This window comes from Pantherophis guttatus, chromosome 2, assembly GCF_059756535.1.
Source record: "Pantherophis guttatus breed Tessera chromosome 2, ASM5975653v1, whole genome shotgun sequence".
Taxonomy (NCBI): Eukaryota; Metazoa; Chordata; class Lepidosauria; order Squamata; family Colubridae; genus Pantherophis; species Pantherophis guttatus.
In genome coordinates this window covers 2,147,627-2,168,532 of record NC_142064.1, presented here as the reverse complement: position 1 = coordinate 2,168,532, position 20,906 = coordinate 2,147,627, and the positions used below count along the sequence as shown (strand labels likewise).

The window sequence follows — 20,906 nt, the reverse complement described above, 5'->3', positions numbered from 1 at the left end:
GGAGACCATGAAGGGTTTTGACTCCCTCCTTCTCTCAACAAGCCAGAGACTTTGACCCAGATTTGGGGACAGCACCCCATGTAGAGGGCAGGCCTTATTCCGTGTCATCCATCAGGTGATATTAGGATGTGGGGGAAGGAAGCCAACATGGCAGCTGCGATCGCCTGCTCCTAGACATTGTGTGTGTGGGGGGTGGATATCCACCCTCCGGCCTTTGGAGCCTGCCGTCCCCACTGTGATATTGACTTTTTTGAGTATCTCCAGGTCAAGAGGAGGAGAGAAAGGAAGGTCAACAAGAAGCCAGGCAAAGTGCTAAACTAAAACGTACCTTAGCCATTTTGGAGACATTATTATAAAATATGGTTGGGCCCGAAAAGAAGAAGTCTTCCCTCAGCCAATTGACGATGTTCCCCTTCTTGTTCTTGGGTTTCTCTTCCATTTCTTTGGCTGTGGAGGGAGGAAAACAAGAGAAGGTCAGATTTTGGCATTCGGAGCTTCTGAAGATCCTTCGTCTGACGGCCGCTTTAGTCGTCCCAACAGAAGAGAAGATCTGCAGCTCAGGGCTGACCTGAGGGGTCCCTGGTGCTCTCTGGGCTCGATGGTTTTCTTGCAGACGTTTCATTGCCCAACTAGGGAAGATCATCAGTGATGATGACCATCAGCACTGAGAGGCCAAAACTCTCAGTGAAAATCATCTCTGCCCAGCCCAATGACCAGCAGGCTGGGACACCCAGGGCTCTCCTGGGCAGGGCGCATCCCTGGGCTCCTGGCAGCCCTTGGGGTCCAACTTTCTCACCCAGTTTGCTCATGATGAGGTGGTGGAGGTGGTAGGCGGCCTCTGCGGACATCTGGCCAACTTCTTCGCTGGTGTCGCCAACGTGCAGGCCCAGCAAAGCCACCAGCTGTCCCAGCAAAGAAAAGTCAGCTGTGGTCTAATGAAAGGAAGCAGGAAGGAGGGGAGAGATGAGAAGAGGGGCTCATTTAGGTTTCAGCCAGCTGAAATCGGAGAATATGAATCATAGCACCATAGAATCCTAGAATCACAGAATCTTAGATACAGAGAATCTTAGAATTTTAGAATCATAGAATTATTGAATATTTGAATCTTAGAATCCTAGAATTTTCAAATCATAATCACAGAATCTTTGAATCAATGAATCTTTGAATCAATGAATCATAATCATAGCATCATAGAATTTTGAATCAATGAATCTTTGAATCTTCAAATCTTTGAGTCTTCATATCATAGAGTCATAGAATCATAGCATCACAGAATCTTATATACATAGAATCATAGAATCTTTGAATAATAGAATATTTGAATCTTCAAATCTTTGAATCTTCAAATCATTGAATCATAGAATTTTGAATCATAGAACCTTAGAATCATAGAATTTTAGAATCCCAGAACCTCAGTTGCTGGAAGGGACTGTGGAGGTTTTCTCCTCCAACCCCTTGCTCAAGCGGGACTCCTTATATCCTCCTGGTCACATCCCAAAGATGCTTTTTCCAAAAGGCAGCTGGACTTTCTTCTTTTTTTCCCTTTCTTTGAAAACATCTTATCCCAAATGGTGACTTACATCGAAATTGACGTTTTCAGAAACGAACTTCAGGAGGTGCCTGATGCTCTTGATGGCCCTCTCTCTCTCGTGACTCTTGGGGGATTCAATCCAGGGATTCGTGTGCTACCAGAAAAACAGAGGAGGAGGAGGAAAGGAAGAATTTGTGATTCACAGTTGGAAGAGCCACAGAATTTGCCAGGACTGGGGAGAAAATCTAAAGAACTAAACAAATTTGAGATGGTGATCAATTTAGGTCTATTCTAGACTCAAAACTAGAGTAGGAGTTGAAGATTTCTGGAATACAGCTAGTCTTACGACAGTTCATTTAGAGCCGTGGTGGCACAGTGGTTAGAATGCAGTATTGCAGGATAATTCTGCTGACTGCCAGCAGTTCAGCAGTTCGATCCTGACCGGCTCCAGCCTTCCGTCCAGAATCCATGACAGAATTGCCAAATCCAGCCTAACCATCTGGTTGACAGTGCGACCAACCCCAAGAAAGAATCACTCTTTACCGTCAAGATCTCCTGCAGGGAATCCAAACTGGGAGCCTCGGACAGCAAGCCGGTGAGCATGGTGTTGCAGGCATTTGCCGTCTGGTGATAAAAGTCCTAAAAGAAGAACAAGAATGTCCGAAGGAAGAAGTGGCATAAAGGAAGGAACAGCGCCTAAAAGAGGAAGAAATCCAGGGGTGGGGAAGTTAGCCACACGGTTCTTAAGTGAATCGGGCTTCCTCATTGAGTGGTGCGACTGTTGTAAATCTGAACCGGTTGTTAAGCGTCTGAATTTTGAGACTACCTAGGAATCATAGCTAGTGAGTGCAGAACATGGTTATTCTGCCCCACCGTGGCCCTTCTTTTGTTCGGGGCCAAAGGGGGGAGATGGGAATTGGTCTTGAGAAGACACTTCAACCAGAACATAAAAGAGAAGTGGAGGAAGAGAGAAAAGATGGCGAGGAAAACCATAGGGAGATGCTTAGGACTTAATAATAGTCCTATGCTCCAGAAACTTATAATGAGAAGTGGACGCATACTTTCAGGACCAAAAATGAAGGGACAGGCCAAGGTGCCATTGGGATCGAAGGATGGATCTAGAGTTTTTGAGGAGATCTTGAATCATGTTTACCAGATCCTTGTTTCCAGGTGGATCTCAGAGGGCTTTGCTCCATCTGGACTGCTCACCTGAATTTGAGTTGATTGCCCTGGGCTGTTCGCTTTCAGTGTGGTCATCTTGAAAGCCGGCAAGGAAAACACCTTCTGGATGCTTTTGCTCACCACTTTAGACCTCATCTCAGAGTTCAAAGCGGGTTTCATACGGCTGATGAAAGGCAAGAAAAAAGGAGGAGGGTGAGAAGATCATAGACTCATTGGGCTAAAAGGGACCTTGGAGGTCTTCTACTCCAACCCTTGCTTGATGGTCCTTCAACCATCCCAGTCATTTGGTTGTCCACTCTTTTCTTAAAAACCTCGAATTATGGAACACCCCCAACTTCATTGGAGTTTGGGGAGTGACGTCAAGCTGGCCACACCCACCCCGTCGGCCACACCCACTCATTTGGTGACCCCCGCCCATCCATCCCCGAGGTCAACCGCAACCCTGATGTGGCCCTCAGTGAAATTGAGTTTGACACGCCTGCTCTAGAGCATGGGGACTTGGCATTGAAATCCCATCACTGGGTCCAACTCCAAGTTCCTACCAAGTTGGTGGGAAGATGAGGGCGGAGCAGGTAGGTACCTCATGCAGGTGATGGTGACGATCGCTTGATGGAGAATTACAACGGACAAGGGTCTCGCGGGCTGATCTTCAATGACTTCCTGAAAGAAGAAAGAAACACATCTAAGAAAGCTCCTGAGATATGGCCACCATCCAGCTGGCCCTCTTCCCAGCCCTATGCTTTTTCTGGTTGACGCTGGAAGTCCCCAATTTACAACTGGTCGCTTAGCCACCATTTAAAGTTTTGTGGGATCTCTCCAGGACTACTTATGACCCAGATGCAAAGTTCTGAGAGGCGTCTCTTCCTCAGGGATCATATGACCATATTTCGGTCACTTGGCAACCAGCTTGCATTTATGGCAGTTTGCAGTGATTTAAGTCTGGGATGGGTAACTGTGGCCTGTTTACGATCTATATAAAATTGGGAAGCCAGATTCCGTTAACCAATGTGAAATTAATTTAACGAAAATGATTCTGCTAACAACGGTGGCAAGACGGGTCATACAATTGGCAGAATTCACAACAAATGTCCCATTTAGCAACAAAAACATTTTGGGCTCAATTGATTGGTATTCAATTCGATTCAAATTCACTTTCAAAAATAAATACGCCCAGGAGCACCTGCCTCCCTTCCCTCTCCCCACTTACAATGATGTTTATGACCAATTCCTCTTTATGAGGCAAATTGACATCTTGCCTCCTGCTGTAGGCAACAGCTTTGGTGATCATGATGATAGACCTCATGAACGCTGTCTTCAGCCCTTCGTCCTGGGAAATACAAGTGGGAATATGGTGGGGTCAGAAAAACCAAAGGAAGGACCTCCGGTTGAAATTCCGGTGCCTTCGGAAGTGAGCTCGATGGCCCTGTTCCTAGCTCTCCCTGTTGGGGGCTTCATTTGAAGCCATAGCCACCCTGTAGGGGTGGTGAAGCAAAGGGGGACCACCTTGCAGGTTGAGGAGAGCCGCATCTCTCCTCCCTGACTCGGAAAAACCTCTCATCCAAAGACTTGGAGCAGCGGCATTCAAAAATGGCTGCCGTGAAGCTGGGGAACCATCAGAAACCATCAGTTTGTGCAGGAAAAGAGAAATGGTGAATGATGTCTTGTCTGGGTGAGATATAAAAATATATATATTGGATATATAAAAATGACTTGAGGAGTGGAGGATCCCTGAAGCAACTAACTGATTTGATTGAACATTGATGAAACATTAAAATTTGACCTGGAGGCTTGGTTTCTGAACCGATGATTGTGGAGACTTAAACGGAGTGGAGTATGATTCAAAGCATTAAGGACCTTATACTGGAACTACACAAAGACATGGTGGAAATCTTTGATCATATAGATAGAAGATGGGAAAATTGTATACAATAGACAAGGAGCAAAGACAAGGACAAGAAGGAAACCAGCAAAAAGAAGATAACAAGGAGAAGACACTCTTAAAATTAATAAGGGTTGAGGAACCAAAGCAGGGGGAAATCACTTTAAAAGATTTTAAAAAGAAATGGGAGGAACAGGAAGAGGCTTGGGAGGAAAAGATAGGATTTAGAACAGAAAGCTTTCAAATTAAACAGTGGGAAAGGGCAGGGCAAGGAGAAAAAATTAAATGATAGATTCAGACTATAAAAGACTTAAGAGAATACTATTGTGTAGGTAATATGATAAATAAATATAGCTATGTGTAATAATAGTAGAATTTTATGCAACAAGAAAACTAGAGCTTGAATGAGAAAATTAGAAAAAAAATAAGATAGGAATATGTTGAATGTTTTAAATGATTGTGATTGATATTAGAAGTTCCTATTGAGATATTAAATAATGGAAGAAAGAAATGAAATTTAATAGAAAAGAAGAGTTAAATAATGGGAATATGAATAATAAAACAGATTATCATGTCTTTGAATATAATAATGTGAAGGGAGGAAAATGTTAAAAGTTTAGAATGGAAGGGTGGTAAAGCAATGTATTAATGATATGGAATAAGGAAAATGGAATGTAATAATTATGAATATGTTTATTTGTATTGAATTATATGATACTCAGATACCACACCATTCACATAATGATATGTATAAACTACACAAATATAAACAAACTTTATTCAAAAAAAGAAAGAAAGAAAGAAAAACCAAAAGGAAGAGGATGTATTTATTTATTTTTATTTTATTTATTATTCAAATTTCTATACCGCCCTTCTCCTTTCGGACTCAGGGCAGTGAACAGCCAAAATAAAACATTTATACATAAAGTACGATTAAAAATAGATTTAAAATAATTAAATTTGGCCCATAGTTTAAAATTTATCAATTTAAAATCCATATCAAAATTTAAAATCAACCATAAAATCATAAAATCAAGACAGACCGGCTAACTGAAAGAGATGAGTTTTTAGGGCCCGACGAAAAGTCCGGAGGTCGGAGATCACTCATATCTCTGGGGGTAGATTGTTCCAAAGGGTAGGTGCCACCACAGAGAAGGCTCTCCTCCTGGGGGTCGCCAGCTGGCATTGTCTAGCCAACGGCACCCTGAGGAGGCACTCTCTGTGGGAGCGAACTGGCCGGTGGGAGGCTATTGGTGGCAGAAGGCGGTCCCGTAAGTACCCTGGCCCTAAGCCATGGAGCACTTTAAAGGTGATCACCAACACCTTGAAGCGCACCCGGAAGTCCACCGGAAGCCAATGCAGCTCACGCAGGAGAGGAGTCACATGGGAGCGCCCCGTCGCTCCCATAATCCCCCATGCAGCCGCATTCTGCACCAGTTGGAGCCTCCGGGTGTACCCCAAGGGGAGCCCCATGTAGAGAGCGTTACAATAGTCCAGACGAGAGGTGACGAGTGCTTGAGTGACTGTGCGTAGGGAGTCCCGATCCAGAAAGGGGCGCAACTGGCATATCAGGCGAACCTGATAAAAAGCCCCCCTGGCCACGGCCGTCATATGCCCTTCTAAAGACAGCTGTGCGTCCAGGAGGACGCCCAAGTTGCGGGCCCTTTCTGTGGGGGCCAGTGATTCGCCCCCAATAACCAGCGATGGCGTCAGCTGGCTATACCAGGACCCCGGTAGCCACAGCCACTCGGTCTTGGAAGGGTTGAGTCGAAGCCTGTTTCTCCCCATCCAGATCCGTACAGCCTCCAGGCACTGGGACATCACTTCCAAGGCATCGTTGGGATGGTCTGGGGTGGAGATGTACAGCTGAGTATCATCAGCGTACTGATGGAACTCCACCCCAAAACCACGGATGATCTCACCCAGCGGCTTCACATAAATGTTGAACAGGAGGGGCGAGAGGACCGACACTTGTGGCACCCCACAAACAAGGTGCCTCGGGGTCGACCGCTGCCCCCCTGTCAACACGGATTGCGACCGGTCGGAGAGATAGGAGGAGAACCACCGCAAAATGGTGCCCCCCACTCCCTCCAGCTGGCGCAACATGATACCATGGTCGATGGTATCAAAAGCCGCTGAGAGGTCTAACAGGACCAGGATAGAGGAGTAACCCCTATCCCGAGCCCTCCAGAGATCATCCACCAACGCGACTAATGCCATTTCCGTGCTGTACCCAGGTCTGAAGCCGAACTGGAGCGGATCCAAATAGACAGCTTCATCCAGGTACTGTGGAAGCTGTCGCGCCACCACACTCTCAACAACCTTCGCAATAAAGCGAAGGTTGGAGACTGAACGATAGTTAGCCAAAACAGCCGGATCCAGGGATGGCTTCTTGAGGAGAGGCCTCACCACCACCTCTTTCAAGGCGGCTGGCAGGACACCTTCACTCAAAGAAGCGTTGATAATTCCCTGGAGCCAGCCTCGTGTAACCTCCCGGGAAGCCAGCACCAACCAGGAGGGACACGGGTCCAATAAACATGTGGTGGCGTTCAGCCGTCCCAAGATCCTGTCCACGTCCTTGGGAGCCACAGGATCGAACTCCTCCCAGATAACACTCTCAAGGCCTGCCTCGGTCATCTTGTCTGAACTAACCCAGTCAGCGGCCAAGTCTTCCCGAATCTGAGTTATTTTATCATCCAGATACTGTACAAAATCCTCAGCTCGGCCCTTTAGGTAGCCGATTGTCTTTGGTTGAACTCTGGGGGGCTCACAATCAAAACATCACTGGGCATTCTAGGTTCTAGTCCTGCCTTAGGTGTGAAAGCTGGATTGGTAACTTTGGGCCAATCACCAGAAGACTGTGAGTTCTAGTCCCTCCTTAGGATGAAAGCCAGCTGAGAGACTTTGGGCCAATCACCAGCAGACTGTGAGTTCTAATCCTGCCTTAGGCATGAGGGCCGGCTGAGTGAGTTGACTTACACAACACAGAGTTGTTGTTGTGTGGAAAGGAAGAAAGCGTATAATGCACATGCGCTGCCTTGAGTATAATAAATGCAGCATGACCATAGATCCTCCTCCTCCTCCTCTCCCACAACATGCTAGTTGGGTCATGAAATGTCTTTAAGAAAGCAATCAAGCTAAGGACTCTGGATTATAATTGTTCTCATAATTAAAGTCAGCATTAAGAGAAATATAGGGTGGAAACCAGCCTACCTTGTTCCTGGTGGAATACTGGTCGAGTATTTCTGAAATAATGTTGTCCAGGAGAGGCACCATGTCTTCTACTTGTGCTCCTAGGACTGCCTGGCCGTAGCAGAGGATTAGTGTGGTCCGAATCCATCTCTCGGAGAGAGTCTGTGAGTACAAAGACGAGGGGGTCAAACTATTTCCCAGAGCACCAGAAGACAAGAGAAGCAATGGATGGAAACTAATGGAGCTTCTTAGTCATCCAGGTCATGGTTGTCCCAAAGGGGCTTTTTCCAAAGGCAATTAGACTTTGTTTTTCCTTGTTTCACTTCTTATCCAAGAAGCTTCTACAGTTCTGACTTTGGTCAAAACAGAAGAAGCTTTTTGGATGAGAAGCGAAATGTCTTCAGGAAAAAACAAAGCCCGAGCCTTCTGAAAAAGCACCTTTGAGTCTACGTGAGATGTTTGTCGGGGCAACTCCTAATCTTCTCTAGCCTTATAAAATAGTTCTCCGGGAGATGGAGAATTTCCAGCACCACCTATATCCTCAGCGCTGGACTCAGGTCTTTGAGATCTATGACCAATCTGAGGAGACCAGACAGCCTGGTGCATAAGTCCTTCCAAGCACATTGGACTTTCCTTCCCAGAATCCCCCAGCCTCCTTCTGTACTTCTGTTCAGCCCCATCCCTGGTCTTACCTCAATGGTGGCTTCCAGCGTAAAAGGTGCCTTGGGCTGCCTGAAATGTCCAGCCTCTTTCAGGACCTCCAGAATCTCAGGCAGGTGGCAAAAGGCAACCATTCGAATGGATTCCGAGATTCCCTAGGCAAAGCGATGTTTGTGAATTAGGACATTTGCACATTTCTCTTTCTCTTTATTTTCCGCTTTCTCCTCCCCTTCTCCACCTCCTGTTCCTCCTCCTCCTCCTCTCTGCAAACCCCAGGCCCTTCTAGCACTGATGAAATTGCCTAGCTGGGTAATAAAATGTCTGCAACAAAACAACCAAGCACAGAGAGCACCAAGGACCCCACAGTCCGCCTCCTCCTCCTCCTCCTCTCTCTAACCCCCATTCTCTTCTAGCACTGATGATATTACCTAGCTGGGTAATGAAACATCTACAAGAAAACAACCAAGTTAAGAGACCCGACAGTTCTTCTCCTCCTCCTTCCTCCTCCTCCTCCCTTCACGCTGCAAAACCTTTTCCTTTCTAGCACTGATGACGTGACCTAGTTGGGTCACTAAACGTCTGCAAGAAAACATCCAAGCTCAGAGAGCACCAAGGACCCCACAAAGATGGAGGTCTCAGCCCCCGCAGGCATCCCACTCCCACTCACCTCTCGGTCTGTTTCTTCCTGGAATGAAAAATTTAGAAGGCTTTTGAGCTGTTCCGTCACCAGGTCCTTCTGTGTTGAGTTTCGCAGTTTAACTCCATAATATTTGTATAGGTTAATCTGAAAGTGGGAAAAAGAGTCCATGAGTCCTAGGGAGCTCCACCAATCGGCCAGGAAAAGAAAATATAGGACAAATAATGATCAAAAATGGACTCTGTGTAGCCAAGCACAAGGAAAGTGGTCCCGGGTGACCTGACTGGGGAGATGGGCAGCATATTAATCTAATAAATCAATAATTGCCATTTTGACTTTCTTCTTCTTCTTAAAAAGCTACTTTAACCCCCACCCCATCCCCATAGGTGCCCTTGTTGATTCTCTGTTTGGGGGTCCTGATATGCTTTCTGTGGAGATTGTGCAGCTTCATCTTTTTAAATGCAGTAGCTCTCCGTGGTGGATTTGGACAACTTGCCATGGCCCTCTTGGCATGGCCAGCTAACCATGGCCAACTAGCCATGGCTTACTTGCCGTGGCCTACTCACCAGGGAACAAGAGTTACACTAATAGCAGGGTTCCAATATCTCAGGGGCTGCCACAAAGAGGAGGGGGTCAGCCAATTCTCCAAAGCACCCGAAGGCAAGACAAGAAACAATGGGTGGAAACTTGTCAAGGAGAGAACCAATCTAGAACCAAGGAGAAACTTCCAAACAGTGAGAACAATTAACCAGTGGAACAGTTTGCCTCCAGAAGTTGTGGGTGCTGCATCACTGGGGGCTTTTAAGAAGAGATTGGACAGCCATTTGCCTGAAATGGGAAAGGGTTTCCTCCTTGAGTAGGGGGTTGGACTAGAAGACCTCCAAGGCCCCTTCCAAGTCTGTAATTTTATTATTCATTTGTCTGTCTAATATCGAAGAAACGGTGGAACAGAAGAGTCAAAGAAAGGATGCCAAAGGAAGGACAAAACGATACATGAACGACAAACATTAAAATGATTTTTAACATTATTGGAGAGAAGCGAATTGGTGAATTAACCTGCAGCGAGTCTGCCATGGCTCGTGGACAGCGGTGAGTTGGCCCCGGCAAGCTGTCCTCTTCTGACGTTGCATCTAAGACAACTGCGGCCCTAAAAGTGTAAAACCTCCACATATTTACCTTGTCTTTAGACAAGACCTGGGACGTGCTTTGCTTCTGGTCGATGGGTGGCAATCCGCTTGTTTTCCTCCTGTGGCTTGAAGGAATCTGCTTTGCCAACAACAACAAGAACAACAAAAAAGAAGTTGTGAGAAAGTGAAGGAGCAGAGGAAGGAACAGCTTTCCCTGTGTTTCCAAGGGGAGGGTTGGTTTCCCTTCTGTGTCAGGATGCATATTATAATTAATTCGACTTTTCTAGCTGGGACAGACATGAAGCACGTAACAAGGATTGTATCAGCTGGAGCTGAGGCAGCTTTTGAGATGAACAGTTGGAAAATCTCTGCCAGAAATTGTGAGAACTTGATTTATCACCATTTATTGTTATGGCCCTCCAGCAGCCGAATCAGAGGAGGAAGAGGAGGAGGCGTGGGAGTCAGGGCCAGCATCAGGGCAACCTGAGAGCTCCGAGGGGGAAGAGGGAATGGAGCTGGCAGAGAGAGAGAGAGAGAGGAGGAGCCTGGACATCTGTCAGCCCTCAGATGGTGAGTCAACAGCCCCCAGGTCTGGAAGTGACTGATGAGGAAGAGGAGGAACAGCTGGGTCCAGTGCCTGAAGCACGGATGCGCAGAAGGCAGAGGAGAGGAGAGCCAGTGGAAATCTATGGGCCGGTCCTCAGGACGGAAGAGACACCGCTGCTAGCGAAGCTCTTCCTAGCTCTGGGAATAAAAGGCAGGGGCGGAGATGAATAGATGTGGCAGACAACTATTCTTCTCCCTGCCGGATGGACTTCTTAGCCTGCGGTGAGAGAGGAATTTTTTGTTGGGGCTGCTGGCTCTCCTCATAAAGGAATCTTTGAGTTCACTTCAGAGTGTTTGTCGTGTTTGGGTCAGAACATTTATTTACTGACTGTTCGAAGTTATAGCGAATAGTTTACAACTGAAAAAAAGGGACTTTGTTTTTCACACTGAGGACCATGGCAACATCCCTGTGGTCATGTGATCAAAATCCAGATGTTTTGCAACTGGCATGTACTTGTGCCGGTTGCATCGTCCCAGGTCATGTGACCCCCTTTTGCAACTTTCTGACAAGCAAAGTCACGGGAGAAGCCAGATTCACTTAACAACCGTCTTACTAATTTAACATCTGCAATGATTCGCTTAACAGCTGTGACAAGAAAGGTCATGAAATTCGGGCAAAACTCATTTACAAAATGTCCTGCTCAGCAACCTAAACTTTGGGCTGAGTGTGAGGTTGTAAGTTAAGGACCACCTGTACAACTCCCAGTCTCCCTCACTATGGGCTGGTGGGTTGGGCTTGCAAGGACTACAGTTCAGCAAATGGAAAAGAATATTTGTAGCTCCGGGTTGAACTGTGGGCTCCTCTGAGCTCAGTTCTTTTCTTGCAGACGTTTCATGACCCAAAGTTGGTGACATCCTGAGTGCTGGAAGGGGGTGGGGTTTGTTGAGAGGAGGAGGAGGAGGAGGGGGAGGAGGAAGAAGAGGAGGAGGAGGAAGAGGAAGAGGAAGAGGAGAACTGTGGAGCCCTTGGTCCAACTAGGGAACTTCATCAGTGTTATAAGGGAGTGGGTTTACAGAGTGAAGGAGAAGAAGGGGAGGAGGAAGGAGGAAGGAAAAGGAAGGGAAGGGAGTGGAGGAGGAGAAGGAGGACTGTGGGGTTCTTGGTGCTCTTTGAGTTTGGTTGCTTTCTTGCAGATGTTTCATGACCCAACTAGGGACCTTCATCAGTAGTAGAAGGGATAATGATGTAGTTGGGTCATGAAATGTCTGCAAGTAAAGAGCCAAGCTCAGAGAGCACCAAGGACCCCAGCTTCTTCTTCCTAGCGTATTCCCGCAGGTTTTTGGGTCCACTTTTTGGGTCATTGAATGCCACTTTGTGTGGACAGCTGCGTCTACAGGATGCTGGCCCTGGCTTGCACATCTTTGTTTCCAGCAAGAACGCACTAGCTGTGTGCGACTTAAATAGGCTAAGGAAGTGGCCAATTATCCTCAAGCCTTACTCTCGAGGAGACCTCCTCCTCCTGAGTAGCCACTCCTGCCTTTTGGCAGCCCTGCATGCTCGAGCATTGAGAAGAGGCTCCTCCACTTCGCTCTCTCCACTTGAAGGAGCCTCTGGAGGTTCTGAAGGCCCAGGCTGAGTCTCTGCCTCTGGCACCACATCCTCTTCAGCCTCCTCGCTGTCCGATGCGAGCGCCGGCCGCGCAGGCTGCTGGCACGACACCACACCAGCCTCCTCGTCATCAGGATTAGCCACGATCCGTGCAGGCTGCTGGCGGGCCACAACACAAGGAGAAGAAGGGGAGGAGGAAGGAGGAAGGAAAAAGAAGGGAGGGGAGTGGAGGAGGAGGAGGAGGAGGACTGTGGGGTCTTTGGTGCTCTTTGAGTTTGGTTGCTTTCTTGCAGATGTTTCATGACCCAACTAGGGACCTTCATCAGTAGTAGAAGGGATAATGATGTAATTGGGTCATGAAATGTCTGCAAGTAAAGAGCCAAGCTCAGAGAGCACCAAGGACCCCATCTTCTTCTTCCTAGCGTATTCCCGCAGGTGCAGGGTCCACTTTTTGGGTCATTGAATGCCACTTTGTGTGGACAGCTGCGTCTACAGGATGCTGGCCCTGGCTTGCACATCTTTGTTGATGGGATCTTGCCATCTCTGTTTTGGACACATGCGAAGTCACCGGCCTTTGACTTCTAGTTGGTAGGCAGTCTTGGCCACGGTGGAAGATGCTGCTCGCTGGACGTGTCCATACCATCGGAGTCGGCCATCTCTCATCTTCTCTGTAATTGGTGCCACACCGAAATGCTGTGGAATGATGTCATTTGTGATGTAGTCAAGAAGTGAGGTGCCCGATATCCAACGGAGCCTTCGCATTTCCATGGCATGCAGAGAGCTTCCGGTCCCTGTTGTTGCTGCCCAGCATTCAGTGCCAGACAGTGCAACAGGGAGGATGGTTGTCTTTTAGATCTTAGATTTAAGATGGGTTGCCATTCATCTGTCCAATAACACTCTCGCCAATGCATCTCGCCAATGCATCCATGCTGCATTCACCTTTGCTCGCACCTCACCATTGATGCCACCATTTCCCTGAAGATAGGACCCAGATACCAAAAAATGTCCACCTTCTTTAGGTTTTCTCCATTGATTTGAAGCGTTCCAGGGGTGGTGACAGTCTCTAAGTGCATCTCTAAGTCTTGGTCTTTAGGCGGAGTTCAAAATTGTTGAGGCGATCATTCCAGGGTTGTTCCATGATCCTTCCACCAAGGGCCCCATAGTTTCTCGATAACCAAATTTGTCTACTTTTGGGATAAATGATCTCCACCAAGGCAGTCCTGGCTTCTGCAACCAAGATGGACGTCCGGGCCCACTGCGACACAAGCCAAGCTGCTTACCTGGAAAGGACGAAGATGGTCCAAGATGGTCTCTAATATTTCTCTCTTGTCCATCAAGTCCAAGACTTCTTTGACTGGTCTCCCTTTTAGCGCCTTCTTGCTCTCCCACAGACTTCTGAAGCACTCGTCAGAGAGTTCTGAGAAGAAGAGACAGACAGAGATTGATGGGCAATTCGACAGGACAAGCCTTCTCAAAGGAGAGAGAGGCAAGGTATGCGTAGTGGATCACCAGGCTGAGCCTGAGGGAGGGGTCAAACCTGTCATACGTCTTGAGTCCCTGATCTTCATGTCCTTAGACAACCATCTTATATATGGAATTGGAATTTTTTATTGCTTTGAAATTTCATGATGTCGTAATCTTATAATTTAGATATAGTCTTTGAAAAAGGCTAAGAGGGAGGGGTCTTTCCTCACCTCTGCGGGCAAGATGTTCCCTAATACAGTGGCAGCGGTAGAGAAGACCCTCTTCCTAGACCCCACCAGTCAAAACTCTTTGACTGAGTTTCCATAACATCCCTGCCTAATGAAGGATGGTTGCAGGATTTGGATTTGGGTAGTCTAGAGAAAAGAAGGAAGGGTGTACTTGTGACATGAGAGCAGTCTTCCAGTATTTGAGGGGATGCCACAAAGAGGAGGGGGTCAACTAGGAGAAACTTCCAAACAGTGAGGACAATCAACCAATGGAATGGCTTCCCACCAGAAATCGTGGGTGCTTCATCACTGGAGCCTTTTAAGAAGAGACTGGATAGCCATTTGTCTGGGATTGTATAGCATCTCCTGCTTGAGCAGGAGGTTGGATTGGAAGACCTCCAAGGTCCCTTCTGGCTCTGTTCTGATTGATTGATGGATTGATGGATGGATGGATGGATGGAATGATTGTGTGGGATGGGCTGATGTGAAAGGACAAGGCTGGTTCCATAGGTAGCCCAGCCCTGTAGCGTCTATACCTGGACACGAAGGCAGGACAGCATCTGGAGAGCGTTTTCTCCCCGGAGCCCTTTCCCTCTCGGGCCTCCTTGGCAAGGGAGGGGGCTCTTTCTGGCCAGCCTTGATCTCTCCCTGAGGAGCCCTCGGAGGGGTCCTGGCAGTTGTCTTGTGCACCAAATCGGGCAGCACCAGTGCTGGAGGCTGCACCTTCTTCCTGATGTCCACTGGAGCTGACTTCACAAGCAGGGGCAAGACCTGCGTGGTTCTTTGGGTGGCCGAAGAAGTGGATGGGTTGGCTTCTTGGTTGTTCCACTGCCGTGGGTCATTACTGCTGATTTGTGGATGGGACTCCTTGCTGTCCTTCTTCTTTAAGAAGGGCAACTTCTTCAGCATGTGGTCCATCCTTTCTTGAACTGGAGGGAGATCCTGTCAATAAAGGAGAAGTTTTGTAACTCCAGGTTGAAAGGAGGGGTCCTTGGTGCTCCTATCTATCTATCTATCTATCTATCTATCTATCTATCTATCTATCTATCTATCTCTATTTATCACATGTTCTTCCTGTGTCAACAAGCTCAGACTGCCCAAGGAGCTGCTGATCTACAGAGGAATTTTGGCGTCTCTCCTTTTTGCTTCTACAACTGTCTGGTTTGACACAGCAACCAAACTAAAAGTCCACTAAAGAGAGAAGAGGGCAAGGAAGTTACAGGCAACAGAGAGAAAGCAGAGCTGCTTAACTCATTCTTTGCTTCGGTCTTCACGCAAAAAGAAACTATAGCCCAACCTACCAAAAACGTAACTGTAAAAGTCAGACTAGAAATAAAAGTTAAAACAGGGAAAAAATAAAAAAAGAGAGAGAACACCTGTCTGATGCTGAGGAATATAAGCCACCAGGACCTGAAGGATTACATCCCAGAGTTTTGAAGGAGCTGGCAGAGGTTATCTCAGAACCATTGTACCATATCTTTCAAAAACCTTGGAGCACTGGGGAACTACCAGAGGAAAACCTTGGAAAAAAGCTGATGTGCTTCCCATCTCCAAAAAGGGGGGGAAAATCAGACCCAGGAAATTACAGACCAATCAGCCTAACATCAATACCTGGGAAGATACCGGAAAAGATAATCAAAAAACAGAGGTGCCAACATCTAGAAATAAATAAAGTTCTAGCTAGAAGCCAGCGTGGGTTTGTTAAAAACAGATCAAAACAAAACAATCTTATTTCATTCTTTGACAAAGTGACTAAATAAGTAGACCAGCGAAATGCGGTGGACATACTCTACTTAGACTTCAGCAAGGCCTTTGACAAAGTAGACCACTCCGCTCTGCTCTGCTCTGCTCAACACAACTCAACTGAGCTCAACTATCCTCCTCTCCTCAACTCTCCACAGCTTCCCTCTCTTCCCTTTTGCCTTTATATCTCTGCCCCAGGGGCTGTGACATCACCGCATTGTGTTCTCAGGGGGGACAGCTGGTGTCATGACCCAAGGGGCCTCTTACTTCCCAAGATAATAGGGATGGGATATGGAGGGTCCCCTGGATAACCCCCTTGATAACATTAGCGACATTATGGGGAGCAAAGCTGGGGGTTACTATGGAATGACCCCGTGTGATGGTGTCCCTCAACTTGCTAGATCTCAAAAGAACCTAACCAAGCTTAAGGCAGATCAACTTTGTTCTTTGATTGGCTAAGTCTTCTACTGAGCTTGGTTTTTTATTTATTTTATTTATTTATTTATTAAATTTATATCCCGCCCTTCTCCCCGAAGGGACTCAGGGCGGTGAACACCCGAGAATTAAAATAACATGCAATATAAAAGTTAAAATAATTAAAAATAAATTAAACGGCCGCCCCAATTTAAAACCCCTAGCAATACAATTAAAAACCCCTAAAACCTATTCAGGCCAGGCCGGCTTGCTGAAATAAAAACGTCTTCAGGGCCTTACGGAAAGTGTGGAGATCCGGGATCAGTCGTATTCCGGGAGGTAGCTTGTTCCAGAGGGCGGGTGCTCCCACAGAGAAGGCCCTCCCCCTGGGGGCCACCAGCTGACATTGCTTGACCGACAGCACCCTGAGGAGGCCCTCTCTGTGAGAGCGTATTGGCCAGTGGGAGGTTATCAGTAGCAGCAGGCGGTCTCGTAAATACCCTGGCCTTAAACCATGGAGCGCTTTAAAGGTGAGAACCAACACCTTGAAGCGCACCCGGAAGACCACCGGGAGCCAGTGCAGCTTGCGCAGGAGAGGTGTTATATGGGAGCGCCATGTCGCTCCCGTGATAAAAAAATATTTTTTATTATGATATATGACATATGAGATATATGAGATATGATATACTGGTGTAGGGTTTCTTGCATGGACAGGGGATTGGATTAGAAGACCTCCAAGGTTCCTTCCAACTATTCTATTCTATTCTATTCTATTCTATTCTATTCTATTCTATTCTATTCTATTCTATTCTATTCTATTCTATTCTATTCCATTCTATTCTATTTTATTCCATTCTATTCTTATGGAGTCCTTGGCTTATAACAGTTCTTTTAGTGATGGTTCAAATTACAACAGCACTGAACAAAGTATTTTTCACACTTATGACCATTCTGGCATCTCCACGGTCATACGACCAGAATTCGGACCTTTGGCAAGTGACTCACATTTATGACAGTCGGAGTATCCCAGGGTCACGTGATCCTCTTTTGCGACCTTCTGACAAGCAAAGTCAAGGGGGAAACCCAATTCACTTAACAACCATGTTACTAATTTAATGTTGGGCTCAATTATGGTTGTAAATCGAGGACTACTTGTATATATGATATATTTTTGGGGCAATTTCTGCACTGCCCATCATCGCTGGAGTGTTGTAGTAGTTTTGGTAAAACTCTCCAACGATATAAAAGCTGCAGTTGAAAACAAAGTTTTTGTGAAAAAAGCGAAACAGATTATTTTTATAAACAAAAAGGTAAAAGGGACAATTGCAGAGTCGAAAGGAGAGAAAGCTCCTTCGGCCCACCAACCCCTCCATGGCTTGCAGGGCCCCCTTGGGCCCCCAGACCAGCTGGCAGAGTTGAGTCTTCGTGCTCCTGGGGAAGGTCAGAAGGCTGGGGGCCTGCCTCGTCTCTGGGGCTGGGCTACCTAGACGTACAGCCACAATTCAGCTCAAGTGGCTTGGCAACTGGCATGTACTTATGACGGTTGCAGTGTCCCAAGGTCACATGATCCCCTTTTCTGACTTTCTAACCAGCAAAGATGATGGGGAAGCCAGATTCAGTTCCCAACCGTGTGACTAACTTATAGGATAGGATAGGATAGGATAGGATAGAATAGAATAGAATAGAATAGAATAGAATAGAATAGAATAGAATAGAATAGAATAGAATAGAATAGAATAGAATAGAATAGAATAGGTCTGAGCTGGAAGGGATGGTTGATTTATGGCTTTTTCCTTGCTTGTTACTTTTGATGATAAACGCATAGGCAATTAGTTTTTAGCTACTGAGGTAAGCTAATTATTTTTTGCAAATATGCCGAAAAAGAAGTAAACAAATACAGAATGCATTCTGCCGAAGATATAGATATCTCTGCTCTCTCTAATGAAGAAATGGACGAAATGCTCCTACAAAGGCTTCAGGAGAAAGATAACAGAAAAGCTGTTGGGGGAGCTGCTTTTGAAGAAAACGTGCTGCAACTGAGGTCAGTGATGTCACCTTCTGAATATGCATGCTCTCAAACAGTCTTCCCAGAACCTTTTGATTTTGAAACGCTTGGTGCAAGGCCAAAGTTTTCACAAACGGCCGAGCATTTTCACCCCCATGCAGAGAGAGAAATAACTTATTATTCTCCTCGCAGCTCTGAGCTCTCCCTTCGTGAGCTAGCTGTAAAAAGCTATAGTGATCTAATAAAATTTTTTTGAACATGAGCTATCCCAGGCAAAAATGGCTTTATCTATGCTTGAGAAAGATAAGAGAGAGTCTCGTGCTTTTGAAATCTCTGAAAACGCCATTTTGTCTTCTTCTTCGGAGCCAAAGACACACCCCCTGGTGGATTTTGTGTCAGGCAAATCAGAACAGAGAGCTGTGCACACGTCACATTTGTCACATGATGTTCTCTCTGATCAAACTACATATCATGCTATGAAGGCAGAAAAATTATCTGAGCTGCCCGAAACTACAGGTGCAGCACCATCTGCTGGCAAAAGTAATTTACTAGAGAAAGCTGAGATGCATAGCAATTTGAGAGAGCAATTACAATTGTTGCAGGAAACTTTATCAGAGATGTCCTTAACTCACTCAGATATTCAGACTGCAATGCCACAAGTGTCTCCACAGGCTCAATCTTCAGCACCCCCTGATGATGCTGGTGTCCTTTTAGATGGAACACAACAATGCTTAATGCAGCAAAGGCAAATGACTGCGTCTCCAGCAGGCCATGTTAATATTGCAGCTCAAGCACAAATAGCAGCTGGAGCACAGCAGATCCCAATGCAACAGCCTCAGCCACAAGTGCATGCATGAATGCCTCCAGCAGCACAACCAGGACCCTTTGTTGGTCCACAACAAGCACAGCAAATACCACAGGTATTTTTACCGGCACAGCCAGCATACCAAATGCATGTTCCTCACCAGGCATTTTCTGTTGCTCCACTAGCTGGTGAGTCCAAATTAAAGATGTCAGGACAGAATTATAAGGCCTGGGTCAGTGAGATTGGATTGTTACTTCGTAGAGAAGGTACTCACTGTATGATTTTTAATCCTCCTGCTCAGCCATGGACTCCTGCAATAAGAGACTTAGAGACTAAAGCTTGCACAACATTATTGATGTCCATGGATACTGAACTGCAGGTTACCTTTCCGCTGGATGCAACAGCCCAACAAATTTGGGTCCAATTGGAAAATTGCTACAGGCCTGTTTCAATTGAATCTTCATGTTTGCTCATGTCTGAGTTCCATGGTTCGAGATTGAAACCTGGTGAACAAATTGGAGGACATTTGACCAAACTGAAAGGAATCAGAAGAGAATTGAGAGAAAGAGGCTATAATATTGAAGATATTCAAATGATCAGCATTTTCATTAATTCTTTGAACTATGAATGGAAAGATGACATTGCAAAGATTAACCAAGTCCCTATTGCTCAACGCACAGTGGACAATGTATGCAGACTTTTAATTGAAGAAGAAGCGCTCATGTTAGCCATGCCACACTTGAGAGGACCACCCGCATCAAGAGCTCCAGCTAGGCACCCCTTCCGAGGAAGAGCCTATGTTCCAAGGATGCCAAGATGCAACATCTGTAATCATGTGGGACATGCCACCCAGGATTGTCCCCAACGAGTCCCAGCTCCCGTCTCGTACCAGCCCAGAGGAACAGATTCCAGAGGAGGCAGAGGCAGAGGCAGAGGCAGAGGACAAGCTCGTCGTGGTCCCAGGCATGATCCACAAGCTCCACTCGCCACATTGGCTTTAACCAATGATCCACAACCTCAACCAGAGTTCTACAGATGACTCCTGTGGACTTTGGACAGTGGTGCAACTTTGCATGTTACTTACAGAAAAGAACTTTTTACAGAGATGCACGAGCCTGAACCTGAACTACATGAACTTTATTCTTTTTCCAATCATCCTTGTCAGGTCAAAGGAAAAGGAACTGTTTATGTTGAAGAGCTCGATGCATTCATTCCTGATGTTTATTACATACCAACAGCAACTAGTAATTTGCTTAGTCAGAGTCACTTGTCTAGAGCATTAAAGTTCCAGGTTCACCACCTCGAGAAAGCAAGTTACATAGTTAAAAATGGAAATATTGTTGCTGAAACCATGTTAATTGGTGGTGTTTATTACTTAAAGCCAAAGCCTAAATCGCAAACATAGGCAAGTATACCAAAAGAGGAGAGCACAGGCCCAGAGAGAGATGCTCCAGTGAGAGATCCTGTTGCTACTCCAAAGGCTCCTAAAGCCAACAAAATGAAAATTAGGAAACAGGTTGCTCAGAGCAAGCCTGAGGTTCCTCATAAAACTGTTAATGTTGAGAATTCACTAACTGGTAAACCTTTGCATTCCAGGTGTATCCATAAATGGCATAGAAGATTGGGGCATGCCAGTTTCCGTGTTCTTAGGAAGATGCCAGAGTTCGCAAAAGGTTTGGATCTAAAGGGGTGTAAGGTGTTTTTGGATTGTGCTGTATGCAAAAAGGCCAAATCCAAAGCAGCAGCCATTCCCAAACACGCTACACGCCTGTCAACACGCATTTTTGATTTGGTTCACACTGACATAGTTGGTCCTTTCCCGCCATCATTTGGTGGTAGAAAATATTTTCTAACAATTGTTGATAATTACTCTAGATATGGATAT

General features: G+C 46.2%; 1 protein-coding gene across 1 annotated transcript in view; it reads right to left on the bottom strand.

Moving 5' to 3' along the window:
* The window catches only part of LOC148115008 (maestro heat-like repeat-containing protein family member 7), a 37,566-nt gene extending 23,869 nt beyond the window's left edge, over positions 1–13,697 (bottom strand). The window contains exons 1-2 of the mRNA XM_087885455.1: positions 13,644–13,697; positions 8,477–8,599 (exon numbers count right to left, since the gene is read on the bottom strand). Of these exons, the coding sequence (XP_087741581.1) occupies positions 8,477–8,599; positions 13,644–13,697 (177 nt within the window). The remainder of the gene's footprint in view (positions 1–8,476; positions 8,600–13,643) is intronic.
* Positions 13,698–20,906: the final 7,209 nt, after the last annotated feature.